Source organism: Polistes fuscatus, unplaced genomic scaffold, assembly GCF_010416935.1.
Source record: "Polistes fuscatus isolate 324 unplaced genomic scaffold, CU_Pfus_HIC Scaffold4, whole genome shotgun sequence".
Taxonomy (NCBI): domain Eukaryota; kingdom Metazoa; phylum Arthropoda; class Insecta; order Hymenoptera; family Vespidae; genus Polistes; species Polistes fuscatus.
The window spans coordinates 6,009,972-6,032,601 of record NW_025113118.1 but is presented as its reverse complement, the minus strand read 5'-3'; the positions used below and the strand labels follow the sequence as shown (position 1 = coordinate 6,032,601).

General features: G+C 26.1%; 4 protein-coding genes across 7 annotated transcripts; 3 read left to right on the top strand and 1 right to left on the bottom strand.

Moving 5' to 3' along the window:
• The first annotated feature begins 116 nt into the window (after nucleotides 1–116).
• LOC122521290 (DNA excision repair protein ERCC-6-like) lies at nucleotides 117–5,492 on the top strand. The gene is made up of 15 exons (XM_043641872.1): nucleotides 117–383; nucleotides 672–910; nucleotides 991–1,361; nucleotides 1,630–1,707; nucleotides 1,774–1,903; nucleotides 1,995–2,147; nucleotides 2,223–2,350; nucleotides 2,469–2,623; nucleotides 2,697–3,011; nucleotides 3,084–3,281; nucleotides 3,370–3,519; nucleotides 3,634–3,744; nucleotides 3,835–4,038; nucleotides 4,102–5,002; nucleotides 5,189–5,492. The coding sequence occupies exons 1-15, from the start codon at nucleotides 282–284 to the stop codon at nucleotides 5,353–5,355; spliced, it is 3,402 nt and encodes a 1,133-aa protein (XP_043497807.1). The 5' UTR covers nucleotides 117–281; the 3' UTR covers nucleotides 5,356–5,492.
• A 187-nt stretch (nucleotides 5,493–5,679) lies between these two features.
• LOC122521140 (NEDD4-binding protein 1-like) lies at nucleotides 5,680–8,337 on the bottom strand. 3 transcript variants are annotated; one of them, XM_043641609.1, is made up of 7 exons: nucleotides 8,096–8,337; nucleotides 7,713–7,874; nucleotides 7,478–7,641; nucleotides 7,268–7,324; nucleotides 6,724–7,186; nucleotides 6,443–6,652; nucleotides 5,680–6,359 (listed from the first exon to the last, which is right to left on the bottom strand). In XM_043641609.1, the coding sequence occupies exons 2-7, from the start codon at nucleotides 7,832–7,834 to the stop codon at nucleotides 6,149–6,151; spliced, it is 1,227 nt and encodes a 408-aa protein (XP_043497544.1). In that variant the 5' UTR covers nucleotides 7,835–7,874; nucleotides 8,096–8,337; the 3' UTR covers nucleotides 5,680–6,148. The 3 variants fall into 3 exon arrangements, with proteins under 3 accessions (XP_043497544.1, XP_043497543.1, XP_043497545.1); XM_043641608.1 differs by having other exon boundaries at nucleotides 7,268–7,641; XM_043641610.1 differs by lacking the exon at nucleotides 5,680–6,359 and having other exon boundaries at nucleotides 6,488–6,626; nucleotides 7,268–7,641.
• A 720-nt stretch (nucleotides 8,338–9,057) lies between these two features.
• On the top strand, nucleotides 9,058–13,675 carry LOC122520719 (zinc finger protein 26-like). Its single transcript, XM_043640944.1, has 3 exons — nucleotides 9,058–9,335; nucleotides 10,693–10,836; nucleotides 11,204–13,675. Exons 1-3 carry the CDS (start codon nucleotides 9,201–9,203, stop codon nucleotides 13,019–13,021), a joined length of 2,097 nt encoding a protein of 698 aa, XP_043496879.1. The 5' UTR covers nucleotides 9,058–9,200; the 3' UTR covers nucleotides 13,022–13,675.
• A 1,609-nt stretch (nucleotides 13,676–15,284) lies between these two features.
• Nucleotides 15,285–20,991, top strand: LOC122520718 (zinc finger protein 2 homolog). 2 transcript variants are annotated; one of them, XM_043640943.1, is made up of 7 exons: nucleotides 15,285–15,915; nucleotides 15,996–16,112; nucleotides 16,194–17,438; nucleotides 17,584–17,799; nucleotides 18,114–18,344; nucleotides 18,656–18,837; nucleotides 18,933–20,991. In XM_043640943.1, exons 3-7 carry the CDS (start codon nucleotides 16,233–16,235, stop codon nucleotides 19,369–19,371), a joined length of 2,274 nt encoding a protein of 757 aa, XP_043496878.1. In that variant the 5' UTR covers nucleotides 15,285–15,915; nucleotides 15,996–16,112; nucleotides 16,194–16,232; the 3' UTR covers nucleotides 19,372–20,991. The 2 variants fall into 2 exon arrangements, with proteins under 2 accessions (XP_043496878.1, XP_043496876.1); XM_043640941.1 differs by lacking the exon at nucleotides 15,285–15,915 and having other exon boundaries at nucleotides 15,977–16,112.
• Nucleotides 20,992–22,630: the final 1,639 nt, after the last annotated feature.

Sequence of the window (22,630 nt, the reverse complement as noted above, 5' to 3'; positions counted from 1 at the left end):
TTTTAATAACAGTCATTGATTTTCTATTGGATATATATTTAATACGTAAATATGATATTTATGTAAAGTTTATCTGCAAAGTAAGTTTACATTATGTCAATTTTATGTTTTCACCGGCACCTTGTATACGTATTCTTATATATAGATCAGATGTGTATAATGTGTGTGTGAAAGATCTCACATACAAATTCTACCTCATGAGTAACATCAAATTTTAAAATTACATACAAAATTGAAGAAATTGGAATAAAATTTAAAACTTTTTTTAACTATTTATTCTTATGCACAACACTATGGAAAGTTGTGAATTAATAAATGAACTTGATGAAAAGATAACACGGAACGAAACTACACGAGATTTGGATATTAATTCATCGATTGAGGTTACGTTTGTTACCTCTTACAAATTATATAGATTAAATATTTTTCATTTTTATGTCTAATGATTCATATTTACGTTTATATAGTTATCGATTTAAATCAATATTATTATTACCCGTTGCTGTTATATTATAAAAATGATGTTATTTTGATTTATTAATGTTATCGTTTTTTAAATAATCATGTGATTGTAATCTTATTTATAACTTTGTATTAAGTTCATGAGTATGTAAGCGTTAATGTAAGTGTATGCATTTTTCAAATCAATGAAATATTATCTATTATTATAGATTATATCGGTGAGAAGCGAAGAAAGTATTCTTCGACAAGCATCAAAGGAGATCGAAGAATTATCTAATAATTTACATCCAAATCAATCCAAATTTCAAGACGATGTATCAATCAATAATATTGAAACAGTTATTACTAAGAGTAATAATGATAAAGAATCGTTACAAGATCAAGTTAAGACCGGAGAAATTACACCATTTCAAGCAATTGAGAAGCATAATATAAAAGCGGAAGAAGGGTAAAATAAAATGTTTATGTCACAATCATATTTAATTAAATATTATATTGAAAAGAAAAGAAATTTTTATATTCTTCTAGATCTTCTGATAAATTATCTAACTTATTGGATCTTCAAACGTATTTTCAAAGACAAGCTGAACTTACTAAACAAAAGAAAAATTTGAAGAAAATGTCAAGACCGTTAAATAATGAAGAAAATAATTCAATACCAAAGAAAAAAATGAAGATAGAAATTAATAAGCCATTTAAATCAAAAAATAATAATTCTAGATCTTGTTCCAGTCGAATGAAAACAAATTCTGTTAAAGATTTAGCCAGTACTTCTACTAATGCAAATAAGAAAGAATGTATATCTATAAAATGTGATGCAAAAGACAATGCGATGTCTGACGATGAAATGAATCGTTCTGGAAGTGAATATTTTCCTAGCGATGATGAAGGAGATTCTGGTAAGTTATATATATAATATTGTTAGTTACTATTCCCCAGGTAAAAAACAAAAAACTTAACATAATCTTATAAGTAAAAAAAATCAACAGAACATAACAGTAATTAATACTATAAGAGCTTTCTAGCTCGTGGGAAAATATTCCTTAAAACTATTCCACTCCTGAGGGTGGTTCGCAACAATCTGTATATAAACAGAACTTATAAATTATTAATTTTAGTACTAATGCAAGATCAACCAAATATTATATGTAATATGTTATTATTTAGATATGGAACAAAGAAGAACTACTTCTAAGAAGATACATAGTAATAGTTCAAAATCCAAATGCACCAGTACAAAGAAAAGTATGTATTAATATAATATAAGAGTAATGCGTTCTCTTTATTTTCTTATACGGTTTGTATGTTTAGTATTAGATGACGGAGATGAACAGATTTACTTACAAAGAGTAAATAAAAATAAGAATATGAAAAATGAATCTGTACATATGGTGGATAATCTATTTAAAGTACCTCAGTCTATATGGAAAAGATTATATAAGTATATAAAATATCTTAAAAATAATAACAAAAATAAAAATATTATTTTTTTTAAAAGATAAATAAACATAATTTATTAAATTTGTCTACAGATATCAGAAAGTTTCTGTCCAATGGTTATGGGAGCTTCATAATCATAATTTAGGTGGTTTATTAGGAGATGAAATGGGATTGGGCAAAACAATACAAGTTATTGCATTTCTAGCTGGTTTAGATTGTAGTGAATTACTTTCTGATGGAGGAAGGTAAACATTTATATAATAAAATTAATCGAAAATTGTATTTAATGATTCATATTTAATTTCTATTAATGTGTATAGATTTAGAGGACTGGGACCAACATTAATTATTTGTCCAGCAACTTTGATGGAGCAATGGGTAAAACATTTTCATGACTGGTGGCCTATTTTAAGAGTTGCTGTACTACACCATTGTGGAACGTATGATGGTAAGAATTTTATAATATAAACAATATTATATTATTATATAAATATAAATATATCTATGTGTATATGTGGGTGTTGTATATTTTTGTTTAATAATAATATCTTTTTATTTATTCTTAGAGGATCCTGAGAGTTTAATAAGTTCCTTAACAACTGGTGGTATATTGGTAACATCGTATTCAGGTATGCTTAAGCACAACAATTTACTTACAAATACTCAGTGGCATTACGTAATTCTTGATGAGGGTCATAAAATAAGAAATCCTCAAGCAAAGGTGAATAATGTATAACTTTGTTGATATTTTTTGGACAAATAAATAAATAAATTATGAAATATAATTTTTATAGATAAGCAAAGCAGTAAAGGCATTTTCTACTCCTCATCGTTTATTATTAACTGGTAGTCCAATGCAAAATTCATTAAAAGAATTATGGTCTCTATTTGATTTTATCTTACCCGGAAAGTTGGGCACATTACCTGTGTTCTTGGAGCATTGTGCTGCACCTATTACTCGTGGTGGTTACGCCAATGCTACATCTATTCAACAAGCTACAGCATTACAAATAGCAACTATGCTTAAGGACGCTATAACACCTTATTTACTTAGAAGAACTAAAGCAAATGTAAAACGTCATCTTAACTTACCGGAAAAAAATGAACAAGTATGTTTATTAATACTTGTATTAGATAATTATATTCTCAGTATTAGATTATTATTTTTATATATGTTTCAGATATTATTTTGTACTTTAACAGATGAACAGAGAAAATTATATAAAAAATATTTATTATCAGAGGATGTATCATTTGTTTTACACGAAAGAAGTTCACTTCAAGAAACTGGGAGATACAGAGCTCGTTTGTTGATAGCTTTGTCTGCACTTAGAAAAATATGCAATCATCCAGACTTGTACCTTTACACAAAACAAATGGTAAGATTATAGAAGTTAATGATTTTATTTATGAAATATATGAAATTTATCAAATTATTACAATGTTTATATTTAAAAACATATGGAGGATTCAGATGCAGATATTGATTTGACAGAAGAAGACCTAGAGAAATTTGGATACTGGAAACGTGCTGGAAAAATGGTTGTAGTACAGTCTTTACTTAAAATATGGAAAAAGCAAGGACATAGAGTATTATTATTTACTCAAGGAAGGCAGGTTTGTGTGCTCTTTTATTGTATTTTTTAAATATTGCATTTATTACAAACAATCTAATTGTAAGTTATGAAAATTTCTATACAGAATAATAATAATTTATTTTTTTTTACACAGATGATGCATATTTTAGAATCTTTATTACAACGAGAAAATCATTCTTATTTAAGAATGGATGGTACTACACCCATGTCTCAACGTCAAGAAACTATTTACACCTTTAATAATGTAGATATAATAATTTATTCTCTTTTTTTCTCTTTCTCATATTTGATGTTGATGGTAATATAAATAAAATTATTTTTTTCATGTTTAAAGAATACCACGTATTTTATATTTCTACTAACAACACGTGTAGGAGGATTAGGTGTGAATTTAACTGGAGCAGATCGTGTAGTTATTTATGATCCTGATTGGAATCCTGCAACTGATGCACAAGCGAGAGAACGTGCCTGGAGAATTGGACAAAATAAAAATGTTACTATTTATAGACTCATTACTGCTGGTACTATAGAAGAAAAGGTAACACAATATTTATACATTGTCTTTTTCTTTTTAATATTAAAAATAAATTTTTTTGTACAGATATATCACAGACAAATATTTAAATTATTGCTTTCGAATAAAGTTTTGGATGATCCAAGACAAAGAAAAATTTTTAAAACGACAGATTTAGTAGAACTATTTAATCTGAATGAACCTGTAAATGGACAATCTTCTGAATCAGATCGTTTGTTTAAAGATTCTAAATTAACACCCACTTCATTAAAATTCTCTTCGAATAAGATTAAAAAAATGAAGAAACTGGCTTCGACTCTTAGTAAAAATATAAGTAAGCAGATGATAATAAATGATCTTACAAAGAAAATGGATGATCCAGAGGATAATATCAGCATTACCAATAAAATAGAAACTAATAATTTAAATAATAATGATAATAATCTTAATGCATCTGAAGAAATTAATTCTGCTAATGTAAATTTGAATGTGACTAGCACTTTATCCAATCACAGTAATAACAATAACAATAACAATATTAATAATATTTCAAGTACTCAATACAGCAGCATGGCATTAGAACTTGATGGTAAAAATACAAAAAAAGATGATCTTAAAACTGATTCGAGTTCTGATATGAATTCAATTTCTAAACCAAACCATTTACAAAAAGAAACATCTTTGTCAGATATAACTGTGAATAATACGAAAGAAGATGATACTTCAGAAGTTAGTCAATTAAAATCGCAGACGAAAACTGAATGTTTCACTGACAATATTAACGAAACAAAATTGCATGATAATCTTGATAATAAAAATTATCACAAACAAAAGAAATCACGCACAAAAAAGCATAATATTTCTGCTTTATTTGAAGGCGAGCATGTATCTTATTTGATAGGAAGACGTTTAATTAAATCACATTTAGAAGAATCTCCACAAGTTTCTGATGACGAATATGTGTTAAAAAAATTATTTGCCAATTCAAGTAAGATTTTAAAACATTGTATATATATATTATCATTATCACCATATTTTTAAAACTATAAACTTATTCTTAAATAATATATAAAACACATATTATTACTATTATTTATTACATATATTTATAATAAAATATAAAATATATATAATAAAAAAATATAAAATAAAATATAAAATAATTTCGTTTCAGCTGTAAGCTCAGCTTTTGAACACGAAGCTGTTTTGTCAAATACACATCAAAATGTAAGTGATGAAAATGTAATGCAACGACTGGCACGTGAAGCAGCACAAGAAAGTATGGATTTTGTTCGTAAATCCCGAAAATGGTGTTCGATACCAACATGGAATAAATCTTAATTTATAAGAACTGATATATTTATAAATATATATAATAATATGATTTAAGACTGCTATTATCATAATACAACAAATTTTTTGCATTTTTTTTTTTAGAACTGTATTTTTAATTTATTATTATACATAAATAAATAATATACACACATGTTGTATAAGAATATAATATAATAGTAAATATCTATATGTATATACACATGGTTACATTTCTGTTACTTAAACTTTTATAAATCAAAAAATCATTTGATAGAATTTGGAATTGATAATAAAAGATATATAAATTTATTTTTGCTGATCTTTTTTAACTAAGATTTTGTTTCCTTTTTCTTTTTGGAATACTCGTCTTTTATATTATATATGCATGGTTTTTTGAGGTATAGAAATTTAACTTGAAAATTATTTTATTATAACATACATATTTATTATATATGATTAAAAAAAACAACAGGCCCCGTTTTGGTTGTGTATTTATTACACTATTAATTTGTCAAACTTTATATAGAAAATTTAATTAGAAATAATAAAAACAGATTAGAATACTGTGTGTTTCCTTAAACACCATGCAATTTTTGTTCGAAACATTTTTCCGTACAACAAATAATTTACAAGTTATTTGAAGTCGTCATGTTAGGAGACTCACCCTGTATATGAATTATATAAAAAAAAGGGACAATATTTTATTAACTTTTAATTAAAAAACTTATAAGAAAATAATAATACAAAAAAGAAATATTTTATAAATCATTTCAGTTTTGTATTGGTAATTACGTATCAAAATTCCTAATCGATAGAAATGTTATGAATCATGTCTCAGAAATTGAGCCAATCTAGGACCATCCCTTCCTAACGGATCATCAGGAAACATAACATAATTTCCCACAAAAGTTGGTGCTAATAATCTGTTTTCTATAGTATCACGCCATTCTGGTTTTTCTGTGTATAAATCTCTATATTGATCTAAAGAAACAACTATGCCTTTACAGATTGTTGCATATTCCAATATAAACCTAAATAAATATTATTATATACAATAAAAAGATTTTTAAATTGTGAACATAAAAGTGTATAAACATCTACATATACAACTTACCGATCATCATAAGGAGTAATATTTTTACCACCTATGTTTCGACTTGGTGTGAAAACAACTATTCCTTCCTTCCAAAGTTTTTCAAGAAGCGGATGAGAATGAGATCGTTTATGTTGAGGTACAAATACCTTAACAGAATGTCCTCTTTGTTGAAAATAGTCTATCACCAATTTCAATCCTATTTCTGAAAATACTTTGCCATGTGTGTATCTAAGAAAATAAAAATTACTTTCTGTAGATACAATTAAAATATTTTCAACATAAAATTTAATATTACTTACGCCATTGCGACATTACATCCATCAATAATTATTTCTCTTAATTTCTTATCTTTAGTGTGCGTTACTTCAGTTACTTTGTCAGATTGTACCTTATAATTATTAGATTGTTTATCATAAAATTTTGCACTAATCCTTTTCATATTTTTTTGTGGTTTTACAGTAATGGAAAAGTTTGGCTTGAAACAATCAGGTAATTGTAATCCAGGTTTATTAAATAGTAGTTTATCTTTGTTATGTTGTTTTTTATGTTGTTCTTTTTCTAAAGTTGATTTTAAACAGGTTAAATTATTAGAATTTCCATTATAATCTATCATAAAAAGTCGTTGTAGGTTTTCCTCATCTGAAACGTTATCTTCCTTGTCTATTTCATTCGATATAGGTTTCACTGTTGATGAACTGTTTATAGATGACCATACTACAACGACGTCATCCAAAGATTCATTTAATGTATTATTTAAAGTTTCTGAAATTAAAAAGTAGATTTGATTAAATATATGTATTATTAAAGACGTTATTACTATCATGATTTCATTGATCTACGCACTTTGATTAGCACAGCTTTTATGTGAAACTTTAGATCTCAAATTTCTTGATTCTGAAACTATACAACATGATTTATCAAGATTCGATAATTCTGTAACTTTTTTTCTTTTTCTTAATTTACTATTTTCTATATTATTAGCAATCATATTAGAAATAGTATGTTTATTAGCTTTACGTAAAACATTAAATGATTTACAAATTTGACCAATACTTGAATGAATAATTTCATTTTTGTTATTATTTTGAGTCAGACATTTAACATTTTCGGTATGTTCATTTTCATTGTCGCTTATAATGATTACACTGTCATTTAAAGATGTTGATATTCTTTTACTATGTTGAAATGGTGTTGCTTTGTTGACTTCAGACTTATAACTGTAAAAAATATCACAAATATAAATATTTTTTTCACTGAAAATTTGTATCATAATATAATATACAAATACCTTGCTTTAATTAATTGTAATCCTTTATCATATGGCATATTTTTTTTGGTTGGTTTTTTAATTGTAACTCTAGAATTAGATGTTTTCACAGGCATTTGCGGTTTTTTTTTTTTATGTGCCATTTTACTTTGTGTTTAGATTTAACAGATTAATTATTTGTTGCTATAGATATAATATTCACTATTATTATCGTATATAGACAAATTGTGAGGTAATGTTTATATTTATAAAGTAAAATTATTTGTAATAATCAAAAACATGGTATAATAATAATAAAAAGAAAAATTTTCTAAAATACTTATACATTTCAATATTTGATATTGAAATGGAAAAAAGATTACATACAGAATATATATAAATTTTTTTTATATCGTTTTACTTACATTAATATTTCAGTTACATGACACTAAAAATTAACCTCAATCATCGAAATGTAAGTGTTGTAAATGTATGTAAGTATTTCCAAACATCTGTAATTCTCAATAAAGTAATGAGTCTCTGTCTTTCACTCAGAAGTTATAAAATAGCTTCAAATTACAATAGCAATAATATTGCTTTTATTTTACTTTATTTTGATATCATCAAATAAGTATAAAGATAAAAATTGGAAAAAGTAAATTATACTATCTCTCTCTCTCTCTCTATGTTGTATATATTTGAATTATTTATATATATACATGATGGGTAGGTAGTAACCAATCACATTTGATGAAAAAAAAAATACGATACAAGATAATTATTATTTAGTTCTTAATAATAATTATATCATATTTTTATTTTTTGCGAGATTCTGTATGTCCATGCGATGTATGTATATAGGAACAAAATAAAAAAAGAAAATCCAAATCAGAATTTATCTCTTCCTACTATCATAGCCAATAGAAACTTATCCAAACGAATTCACATGATATATATATATTTGTTAGTAAAAATAATTTTATTTGAATCTTATTATTTTAATAGATATAACATATAATAATTATAATTAATAATAATTTGACAGTTAATATATATACAATTAATTCTATATCATCTTTTCTTCTTGGGTTTCGTGATTGGTCAGTATGAAAAAACTTACTAGTCGTTTGACTAATAAAATAGATGGAAATCACGTTCCTCGCTTCTTATTGAAAAGGAACTTGTATTTAGAGAAGGAACAAACTGAACAGTAGGGGCGGTGAACCTAAACTCTGCAAAGCGCGATCGCATCTCTGCAGTTAAGAGAAGGTAAATGGTAACTTTAAAAGTAAGAATTAAATTTTTTATTTATTTATTTATTTTTATTTTTTATATTTTTTATTTTCAAATAGATTCGATGAAAATGTTATTGTGGAATTGAATTAAATTAACAATCGAGAAGTAGAGAAAAATAAAGACCGAATGATCGGTATAATTGGTAAATAAATAATATTGAAAAGTTGGCGTTGTTTTTCCTAACTTGTTAAATAGTCAGAAAGGTATTCAGCCAACCTTAAAAGTTAAATAAAAATGGAGTTGGAGAAAGAAGAAGCTCGAGTATGCAGACTATGTGGTCAACATGAAAAAATTTTTATCGATGTGTTTGGAGAAGAAGGATTGAAAAGGTTACTTGCCACGAAAATACAATCCAAAATCGACATTGTGGTAAGTAATATTTAAGGTAAGAGCAACGATCTATGTAAAAAGCTATGGGGTCCGGGCCCTCATTGCTTCTTCAGGGTTAGGAGAAGGGGACTAGAAAAATGGCCGAAAAGTAGAAAAACGTGAGAGGTTTTTCAACATGTGTGTGTGTGATGTGTGGTGTGATGTGCGCGCGAGCACGCGTGCGTGTAGCACACTAATTTAAGTTATTAAAATTTATTATGAATATAGTATATCTTTTTTCATATATATTATTTATTAATGCTATTTAAAATAATGTTTTAAAGCGAAATAATTTTTATTAATTATAATTTTGGTGGATTTGAGCTTATTCATTATGCATTCAAATTCTATGCTAATAAATAAATAAACAAATAAATAGGAATAATATTTTGAATTAAGTAATATTTATTTTTATATGACAGATTATTGATAAATTTTAGTATTAAGTCAAACAATGGAAAAAATTATACAAGGTGATAAGCAAAAGGGTTTGATATTTCAAGGGCTTATAGTGCTCATTGAGACGAGTGAAAAATGTTTAATTAACACGGGTCCTAAAATCAATCCTTTTGCTGTAAATTTATTTTTATTATTTATGAACATTCAATATTGTAAACAAATCTTTTGATAATATATTGAATTTACGCTGAGGAGTTTGCTTCAAAATACTTTAGTTCAAGGTTGTTAAGATAAGTTTATTATGTAAATAAGCAAATATTATTACTAATATGAAAAAAGATTATTTCATAGACGCAAAAATAATATTAGTTCATTAAGTATGTAATGTTTAATTTCAGACTGAAAGTAATCAGATGTTTCCTACTTAACGATCTAATACACATGAATCATAGATATTCGATATATCTTTTTTCCATTTGAATGCAATTCTGAAGTCTATGGATCATGGATTAATGTATACTTTCAAATATTCCTTGAACTAGTTTATTTCTAATCAATGAGACATTTTTTACTCATTTTTGTGAATAGTATAAACCCTTCAAATATTGAACCTCTTTCTTTATCACTCTGTATATATGCTACATAAATGTGTATTATATATAGATATAAGTATATTTTATCGTAATATGATAATGATAAGGTTTGATCGTTTAAACATATAATGGGTACTATATTTTCTTTTTTCTCTAATGTTGTATCTGTAGAGCGGTAGGGTTCAGGCTTACACTTATATTTATATTTATATATACAATTTTTTTGTCCTTAGACAATTATAAAAATTCCAGAGTGTTTATATTTTATTTTCTTAATTGTGAAACTCTTAACTTTGTCAAAACATGATCCTTCTCAAGAGTGCACATTACGTTTTTAGTACTTAGGCATTTTGTTTAAATCACAGATAGATGAAAAGGATCCTCTGCCCAAGGCGATCTGTCTTCAATGTCTGGGCAAACTCGAATTCGTTTGTGACTTTCAAGAGGAGTGTCTGCGCACCCAACAAGCGTTACGCGAACGATACAATCTACCACCCTTAACAGAGATTGTAAGTGAGCATTTTATTTTATGTACTGCTCTACCGCTCTCTTAGGATGCAACTAAAATACATAATCTTGTTTATCTACCTCACATTTGAACAAAATATTAGAAGTTTAATGATGTACAGGTTTTATAAATAAGATTAGCTTTTTCATGCTTTCCTTTAAAATCTACTTTTGATATGTATATTGTATGCAAATTAAGTGGAAAAAAATATAATAATATTGCAAATACATATATGCGAATGATTTATATATTTTGTTTATATGTTTTTATCACAGGGAAGGCATGAAAAAGTAAATTGATATTAAAATAAAAATTATATTAGATCGGATTTCTGATACCCATCTATGTTTAATTCGATCTATTCCTAGGATGAAGTAAAGAACGAAGATGCTGCACCAAGTACATCGACAAATAATAATAATAATATTGACAAAAATCTTAATTCTTCGCCTAACAAGACTATAAAAGAAGAAGATCAACGTGTTATTAAAAATCATACAAAGCCGCAAAGAAATTTAAGAAGTCATCAACATACATTCAAGGATAGTAATGATACCTCCAAATATCAAAATACTGAAGATAATAATCAGCAGAAAGTGGAAGAATCACAGACTATTTCACATCCTGAAGTATCTCATACACGCTGGCTTAGAAGTAGACAAAGTGCAGATGCAACGACTACCCAGAATAGTGCAGATAGTGAATCTGACACTCCAATTGCAAATCGTTTAAGAAGTCATAATAGCACTATTTCTCCAGATAATAATGTTAATTGTCACAATAATACTACAAGTGAGAATGTTGAAAAGCAGAGTGGAAAACAACAACAAGATTCTCACACTATTCAAATTCCAACAACAGCACTGAACAAACTGCTTACTATTGTCTCAAGTTCACCAAACATAGAAGTTTCTGTAAAAGAATCAAGAAATCGCCATAATGATGCAGAAGACATTAGTTTTACTGTAGAATTGTGTAAAAAAAAGTGTGATAGTATAGCTACAGTACGAGCAACAGTGTTCCCAGATCAAGGCTCGTGTTTAGTAGATACTTCTATCATAGAATTACTTGAAAATCATAACAGTGTCGAAGCAAATAGTATAATTAGTTCTATTATTAGTGGTAACTCAAAAAGTAATACAATCAAATTAGAGGACTTAACAGAATTCGAACAGAGACTGGAAAATTCACAAAATCCTGAAGAATTATTTAGGATTGATGGGGAAGAAATACGCGTAGATGATAATGTAGAACACATTGTGGCTGACAATCAAAATGGATATGTTTGCAAACTTTGTAAAAAGTTTTATGAACGAAAAGATAAATGCACAGTTCATGTTAAAACTCACCTGGGTATTAAGCAATATACTTGTATTCTCTGTAATGCGAAATTTGTTTGCAAATCTGATGTAATGAAGCATATTAGATGTTCGCATACTAATCCTAGGCCAATACAATGTCCAAAGTGTCCAAAAAGATTTAAATCCAAATTTTATTTAACTGAACATGATAATGTTCATAAAGGAATACGACCTTACAGTTGTACAGAATGTGAGCAAAGTTATCACCATAAAGTGTCCTTACAGATTCATAGAAAGTCACATTTACCGCCACAAAATTTGGCTTGCGAGTATTGTGGTAAGGTGTTTCCTTATCGTACGCGTTTACTTAGCCATATTGCCAGTGTTCATTTAAAAAATCGTCGAAATTTTCGATGTCGATTTTGTTATAATCTTTATTCAAGTTTGACGGTATTAAATGAACATGTAAAAACGAGACATGCAACAACGTACACTTGTGAAATTTGTAGTAAAACATTTAAGGTGGCATCTAAATATAAAGCTCATGTACTGCAACACTCCAATCCTAAACCTTTTATATGTAATATTTGCAATAATAGATACGCATCAAAAGCATTCCTAAACGAGCACTTATTAAAACACGAAGGTTTGAGGAAACATGTTTGCCAAAAATGCGGAGCCACTTTTGCACAAGCTAGTCACCTTGCAGCTCATCGCCATGTACATGGTGAAAAGACACACGCTTGTCCAGAATGTGGAAGAAAGTTTAATAGACGTGACAATATGAAAGTACATAGAAAAAGACATTTTGAATCAAAAAAGACTGATAATAAACAAAATATTTCCACTACTGACGAAACATTAAGTGCATCGAATGAGAAGTAATAATAATTATTTGATTACTTAAATTCATTTACAAATACATAATGAATTTTCCAAACAGAATGTTAATTAGAAGACTTGAATAATGAAATGTGAGATTGATACATACATATGTATTTGTATATAAAATGCATAAATATTAATATGAAGCTCATTTAGGTCATAGTCAAGAATAAAAATAAGTTTTTGTAATATTAGAATAATGTACACATTATAGAGATTGAGAGAGAGAGAGAGAGAGAAAGAAAGAGAAAGAGGGAGAGAGAGAGAATATTAGAGGTACATTAGGGATACTGTATACATCGTTGAAGGTATTAGAAATTTACTTTTTTTTTCTACTATTACTTTTGCTTAAATATTATTATCATCAACTTTGTATGCTTTGTTTTATAATGATACAAATGTGTCACATTAATTTTATTTCATATTTTAGTTTTTATTCTTTACTTTTACATATTACTATTTGTATATTATGTTATAGATATGCATTTGACATGTATAGTATTACTTTCTCTTTTCATTTTTATTTGATTATATATACATTTATATAATAATACTTGTGTGCATAGAAAAAAACGAAAGGAATGAATTTATTGAAGTTGCTATGAAAATGATGTTAGATTTATAAGTTCTAAATTAAATAACAGAAAAAATTGGTACAGTGAATTGGCAAATTTAATATGATTTATAGTATAAAATTAATTCGTTTATTGCAATTTTATAAAATTCATTGCGTTAATGTAATGAAGAAAAAACTTTTTTGTTTCTATAATTTTTTTTTTATTATGCAATAAATTTAATATAATTTTCAACGAGCTTTACAGTATTAATTGAAAAAAAGGAAAAAGCTAAGTATAGTATATGGTCCAATCTTTTTTTTATAATATTTTTTTATATTTCCTAACTGTCTATTTAGACATTTCGTAAATCATAAATAGATCAATTATGCATCAATTTTATGTCATGTAGATTGCATTTTATAGATGAATGGCATAACGACTGATTTAATCTGGACTTCAAAAAGTATATAAAAGATAATAATAATAATAATAATAATATTAATAATAATAATAATAATAAATTTCTTTATTTTTAATTTATTTTAATTCTAATGTTATTATTATTGAGTAAATGATCTTTATTATCACCAAAATTTGTTTTGTAAATATTCGTTTGTAATAAAAGTATGATACAGTAATCCCTATATTTACGTGGATAATTGGTTCCACAAAAACAGTGCTTAAATGAAACTTTGAAAAGTTTTTTAAAATAAGGATTTATTCTACATTCTCAAATATGTATTTAGTTTTTATTGGGATAGAAAAGTAAGTTTACGCGATTATGAAATAAACTATATCGAGGAATCCTCGAATTTAGGTTTTTATATAATGTATCGTGGTGACATGGACTCTGGTAATTTAAGCCTATTTAAAGTGAATCCACAAGGGAGAGATGGAATTTAGAGGGATTACTGCATATATTAGCGACAGTTCTTGCAAAAAATTGCATATTTCAATGTAATATGAGGCGGTTTAGTAAATTATGTTTATTATTAATATTTGGACCATACACATAAAGTTTAATAGTAAAAACTTACTCTTATAATGGCAAAAGAAACACAATAGAAATTTGTTTCCAAAGATTATATTGATTGCGCACTAATAATCTTTTTTACAACACTACGCAATGTGTTCAGAATCTTGAGAATGTATAGTATATAGAGGGCTTCCAAAAAACAAAATACTCTAAATATTAAAGTAGAGCAGACCAAAGGGGAAAAGGGGGTGAAAGAATTTTCTATATATTTTTACACAGATTATTAGAGTATTTCAGAAAACTTCCAATTTTTGAAGTCTTCATAAAAAAATATATAGTCCGTATATACTATATTTTTGGATATATTTTATTACATACGAATTATTATACCAAAACATGATGAGCTGCTCTAGAATTATACATGTAAAAATGAAATAATGTATAAATTTCTTATATGAGAAAAGACACAATGAAATTTAAGTGCCTTAATCGAGAATTTCTTATTAAAATGTATGGTCGTAGACTTAAAAAGATAATCAATACAAATGTAAGAAAGTGATAGTTAATGAGATATTACTCTCAAATTTGAAATTATATTTTGATTAATATTTTTGCTAATATGTTACTATAAGAAAAAAAAAATAGACTATTAATGTTTCTTAAAGAAAAATAAAGAAGTAGCTATATGTATCTTTGTGTAATATGGTATCACATTTTTCGCTTGTAAGAAAGATACGTATATATATATATATAGAGTAATTCTCCGAAACTATTTCAGTGATATATACAAAATAATTTCTATTTTATAAAATGTTTATATAACTTGAACTATTTTTTGAGAAGGATATGTTGTACTTTAGTCCAATGTAAAAATATTATTGTTATAAATAAGAATATTTTTAACGATGCTAAGTAGAAAATAGTGACTCTTCTATATTTTTCTTATTTTTTTTTTCTTTTTGGCCAATAAAAATGTTTCTCAATTCCATGGCTGTCGTAATAAAGATGTAATATTTTGGGGTTTAAGATATTTGTTCATTTTTTATATATGCCTCTTGCAATTATTTGCAAAAGAAAATGACATTTTATATGAAATAATAAATTTTCCAATTTTACAAATGAATTACATTGTATGAAATTGTACATATTAATGCTTTGAGCTCTGAATACTTCCTGCTGAAGCTAATCGTATGAACGATGCGCACCCAACAATTGTGAACGAAATATTTTTTCGCTAATGTGAACTTTGATGATTAAATATAATGGGTGCAGTTAACAATAAGTTATGATTGTAATTTTTTTATACCAAATTAAAAAATAGATAGAAGTTATTATTGAGCATTAATTACTTATTAGAAAGGGTAAAATTTGCAACATACCTTAATTTGAAAATAAGATATAATAACTTAAAATTAACTAAAGTTTCTTTCAAATGTTTCAGATTCAACCAGATGATGGATTACCACATACAGTATGCCTAATTTGCATAGGAAAGATCGAATATTTGTGCGATTTTTATGAATATTGTCATGATATTCAACAACGCTTTTTATCTAAAGTTAGATATTTAATTTACTTATTATATTTCGAGACTAGTTTTTAAATAAAATCAATTATAAATATTTATTTTTTTTTTTAGCAAAATGAAATTGTAAACGATAAAGTCAACATAGTTTACATGAAAAATGACGACGAATTTGACAAAGAAAATACTGTTCCTTCTTCTAGAAAATGTAGATCAAATAATAGTTTAATTACGGCCATACAATCAAATATAAATAAAATGAATAAATCCTTCCTTAAAAAGAACTGCAAAAACGTTATAGAATCAGTGAAAACTTCTTTTTCGGGTGAAGAATTATTTACCAGCATTCCTGAAATAATAACTAAAACGACTGAAGAAACTAATCAACAAAAAGTATCAAGAAAATTATCATTAAGAGAAACAAAAAGTGTTGCTTATAAGACAACCTGTTCTCCTTCGATTACAAAAAGAAAACGAAGAACTTGTGTCAATAAATCCTCAGTTAATTACACTGATCTTGAAAGATCTACAAATGTAAATGAATCAAAAATAATACAATCTAATGATTCAAATGAAATCAAAGCATCTATGTCTAATACTAAAGACTCTCCCAAAGAATTCTGTATCAATAATGATCAATCTATCCATACAGATAGAGCAAAAAAAGTATTCAATAGAATCCGTGATAGGAATGAAAACAATTCGAGTAATAAAAGTGTGTGTGAAGTGAAAGCCAAAAACATAAAATGCTCTTTAATTAAAAGTAATATGATTAGTATGAAAAAAGGAAATTCTGATCATATTATATCACATAAAATGCAAGTTTCAGAATCAAACCAACTTGTTTCGATTTCCAATGACGTATTATCACAAGAGGCATCTATAATGAAAACTGAAATGAATAAGACTGTATCAAATACAAATCCTTCACTTGGAGACGAAGCAGAATCAAATGAACAAATTACTGCTAATTCAACAATGAATTATACTCATATATCCAAAACTACTTCTCACTTTGTAAAAAATAAATCTTTTATGGCACAATTTCAAACAGAAGTATTTAATGAAGTACAATTACCGACAAAAGAAATAAAAAATAATTGCAAAATGAATATTATCCAAGAAACAATTAAACATCTTCAAACAAATTTCAATGAACGATATAAGAGAAACAAAAATTTGAGTAAAATATCTAATTTGATAAGTGATGAGCAGAAAAAAGAAATTGAGACATATTATGAAAAAGATATGACAGTTGTTGATTCTGAAATTGTCGAAAAAAATCTAACGATTAATAATAAAAATAATATTAAATGTAATATTTGTTCATCATTGTTTCGTAGATTGGATAAATGTAAGGTATATATTTTATGGAATTTAAGTTTTAGATTATTTTAAATAAATAAGTGAAAGTAATTTCTTACTAGATAGTATTACTTATTAAAGTAATATATTCGAAAAAGAAATTAAAATATCTCTAAATGCATATGATTCGTAATTTTAGGTTCATGTTTGGTCTCATTTAAATATGAAACCATATAAATGTAAGATTTGTGATTTTGCAACTGGTACTATAACCAATGTACGTTGTCACATTAGAAAACGTCATTTAGGAATCAAACCTTTTGGGTGTGAAAAGTGTGGAAAAAGATATAATGCTGCAATTCAATTGGAAAAACATTTAAAGACTCATAGCAGTGTCCATTCATTCCAGCATAAGGTTTGTAAATTTATGTCAAATATTGGATTCCCATAAAACAATTCATAAGCAAGTAGAGATAAAATTAAAATAAAAAAAATATTAATAAAATATATTAAAACTTAATTACAGAATGTACTGTATCAAAAAATCAAACAAAAAAATTCATTACTGTAGTCGAAATAATAATACTAATTTGCTGTAATTGAGTTTTATCGTATATGATGAAATTTAAAATGAGTTAGTCATATTTGGTGATCAAATATTTTTGAGAGTCATTGTACATATATTTATATTTATCTAATTCTTTATAATTTTTTTATTATCAATTATAGGATATACATTGCTCTGTTCGCGAAAAAGATTTTAAATCAGAGGCGAGATTGCAAACTCATATGCTTACTCATAATAAAGATAATCTTGTGATTTGTAAAATTTGCTGTGCGTATTTTTCTAGTGAAATGGCATTAGAAAGGCATATAAAGAATATTCATACAGATCAACATGTATGTCGTACTTGCAACAAAAGTTTAAAATCCAGGAAAACATTGTTGAATCATAAAAATGTAAGTCATTATTCTATAAATATATTTATTTTATTAAATAAATGTCTATATAAGTGTACACAATATATGGACATTTTACATATACGTTACTGTTAAAACATGAACTCCGTTTATTCATGAAATAACTAGCTATTATTTTATATTCATAACGCTGTTTTATGAATATAAAACAATTAGTTGAAGTGTATAATAAAATTTTCTTATATAGGCTTTCCTTAAAACGTCTAGTTATTTCATTAATTACTTAAATTATTAATTTTAATGGTAACAATTTAAAATTTACGAATCATTTTTTAATTTTTATTTTATAGGTTCACTCACCTGCTAAATATAAATGCCATTTATGTTCTAAAGTATATAAAAGTAGAAATATATTAAATGACCATATCTTAAAACACAAAGGCATTAGAAAATATAAATGTGAAATTTGCAGTAAATCTTTTGCCCAAAAGTCGCATCTTGATACACATAAGGCAGTACATAGTAATATAAAGTAAGTATAATGAAAAGATAATATTTTTTTTGTTCTTTAACAAATTGTAAACCGATGTATAATAATAATTATATTTTAATTGTTACTTATTTTAGATACCACTGCCCTGGTTGTAATAATTCTTTCAATCGTCGTGATAATATGAAAGTGCATACTAAACGGTGTAAAATCTTTTTAAGCAATCCTGAGTTGAAAGATCTTTTAAACAAAAAGGAAAGAACTATATATACAAAAAATATTAATGATGAAGTTACTCCTGACACAACTATGATTGCAGTTAAGAATAACGAATCCTTAATTTCTAAAGAGACTGATACTAATGTGATACCTAAAGATATTATTATTGAAAAAAATAATATTAATCAACAGAACAATAGTCAATATGTATATAATGAAAATATACAAAATAATGATACGATAAGAAATTTGGATAAAAGGAACCAGTTATATGGATTATTGACTGAGAATGCGTATGATATTAAACAAGAAGAAAGTACTGTGATCCAAAACGTTCTTACATCGGATCGTTTTTAATTTTTTTTTTATAATTTTTTTAATGTTTTTTTCTTATCTTCTTTTTATTTATATATCTTCCAAATACGTGTGAATTTATACAATAATTTCTTGTCTACGAGAATTCCTCACATTTAAAAATTAAATTTTAAATTAATTGAGCATTACATTTGTCAACAATGTAAGAAAATGCCTTATAAGTGCTTTATTATGCCTTATGATGAAAACAAACGGAAAAAACTGATTCAACAAAAATCAGAGTGAAATATAAATAGATTCTATACTGTAAAATGAGTGAGAGTAATGATGGCAAGAGCACAAACACATCATGGTCCTAGTTCCAGACCATAGATATGTGTAAAATGCGATCAAGATCATGATACAGACACTAGCAGAAAAATTGGGGATAAACCTACTAAAAAGAGGAAAACCAAGCAAATAGAGAAGTTTTACACACATTGTTATCTTTGAAACAGTTAAATTTATTGGGTCATATTGCTTGCACAATATATGGTTCTGATGAACTCCTGCTACCTTGTAGAATTAAAAACAATTGGTGTCTTATCAATTTTGCTCCCCTCTTGCAAATATGCTTTGTGCGACAAAATACATTCAACCAATAACAATTAATTAAAAATTTCCTATAACTCGAATTTATATACGAGTAACATAACTAACATATTAACCATATCACATGGTTACAGTATAATTGGTAACATTTTACAGTATACGGGAGTCTACTGTAATTGATAAGTACAACTTAGTAATTTGTAGAAAATGATAATAATTAAGATAAGTTATTTAGAAAGCCGTCAATTTTAAATAATTTGAAATTTAAAAGATTTAAGTCAATAGTCTCATTTCATTGAAAAAAGTTGTTTCCATAAAATTACTAAAGTTAAGCACAGTTAGTACTTGGATGAGTGACTGCTTTGAAACTCCGTGTGCTTCACGGAGTTTAGAACTTCGAAAGATTGCAAGACAGCCTATATGGGAAGATATAAAAAGTTCCTCAAACCCACAAAAAGAACAGTAATATTTAAGAAAAGTAAATTATAACAGATATTATTTGGTTGTTAATGTTGTTACGATTATTTTACAAAGTTTTTTAACTGCTTTTTTATATGAAGAATAGTATAATTATACAAAAATTAATATAAATATTTTAAATTTTCAAACATTTAGTACAATTTTAATAATTAAACGTAACAAGAGTTATCTTATGAATTAATAATATTGTTGAGTAAATATAGACCATTAAGTTATGGAATCGCGTATTAGGTCTAAATATTTTTTTGTTACAAAAATTGATAAATTTCTAAATAAATTGACCTATATACTTACTTATATAATAAACGAAAATGTAATTTTAGAAAGAAATTTTCTTTGTTGTTGCAAAGGAAATAACAACTTGGAAGAAAAAAAAATAACAAAAATAGTTGGTAACAATTATTTTTAAAAGCTTTCAATATTTTTTTTTCAATCTTATAATAATATAGTTTAACTTCATCATTAATCTTCTTTTTATGATTAAGTTGTTCAGATTACATAATTAGATGAAACACATAGATAACGTATTTGCCAAAAACAGCTATAACCAAGAGCATATTTATACTTAATTGAAATGCAACACGAAAAGACGGATTATTTTAAATAAATTTTTAAGTATATTAAAAAATAAAAAAGTAATGAAGTTCCTGCAAACTATAAGATTTAAAGAAAAGAGAACACAAGACTGTTACCTTAATAATATCATAATTATAATTATACGAATATAACACATATTTATATAATTCTGTATTATTATAGCAAAAAATGGTTAATGATGATGATGACGATTTAATAAATATATATTTTATCCTTTATATCAACTTCTTTCTTTTTTTTTTTCATCTCTATCTCTATCTATCTAATCATTGTGTTTAAAAAAATACTAACATTTTTTTATAATTCTCTATTATAATGTATTTTTTTATTGATATATTATAATTTAATGGAGAAAGTGTACTATACAGTCGTTAAAGGTGAAAGCTTTATATTTGGCCTAAATCCCTACTCAAACTTTATTTTCCAAGTCTAATGGCAATCCATATCTCACTAGTTTATCATTTAAACTTGTGACGAGCGGACGCACGTGTTCTTTAGATTATTTCTTCGTTTATTTTCAATCTTATTAAGCAACGTGTATGCATATTAATTGGAGCATACAGTTACTCAAATAATATAATTATATAAAGTGAGTATTACTGTACAAAATTAAACTAATAATATTTGTATAATTTGTTCAGACATTTATTTTCGAAAATATTGAATATCAAAAATTACATTGCTCAATTAATTTCAATTTTTTTTCTGTAAATAATTTGAAATATACGATCTATGCTAATTTTGGGGTGATGAATTTAGTGGAAAAAACAGTTAATTATCTAATAAAATCCTGGGGCACGTCTAATAAATATGTAGATTTACTTAATTTTTAGTTGCAGAATTTAATGGAAAAATCAGTTTTTTCCTATAAGGTCACAGTATACAGGGTCTTTCGCCTGATTCGACCATCTAAAATATATCGTTTATTTCGTACAATAGAAAAAAATGTCTGAGGACAAAAATATTCTGTTCGAAGGTGCCGATATAGTGATGGGCCGAATTTTTTTTTTAAGTCACTTGAATTCGTTTTTTTATAAGCTATAAGAATATTCTAGTATAAATATGCAGTCCCATTTAAAAAAAATATGATGACCTTGATATCGCAAAAACAATGATCTTGAAAAAACATTCGACCCATCACTATATCGGCGCCTTCAAACATTTATATACTTTTATTATATTAGGTCTACCGGAAAGTCCTGTCCGTTTTTGAATTGAAAGAAAATAACACAATTTTCATACAATTAATAATATTTATTGTAGAATATACTTTCCACCGTTACTTATGATTACTTGCCAGCGTGATGGCAACTTGTAAATGCCATTTTTAAAAAATGATTTATTTTTAGAGGCGAAGAACTAAACACTATCGGACAGAACTTTCCGGTAAACGTAATATATTTAACGAGTTTAACTTGAAAGCTTTATTTATAACAAGCGAATTAAACAAATACGAAAATAATGTACAAAAAACGCCTGTACCTTATAATCTTACATGTTGATATAACAGGGGGAATACCCGGTCTTTTCATGTCTAATAATTGGTTATTCTTTGTTTTTATTATTTAAATGTTCTTTAGTATCAAAATCAATTTAATATCCATTCAAGATAAGAATAATACAAAATACATTT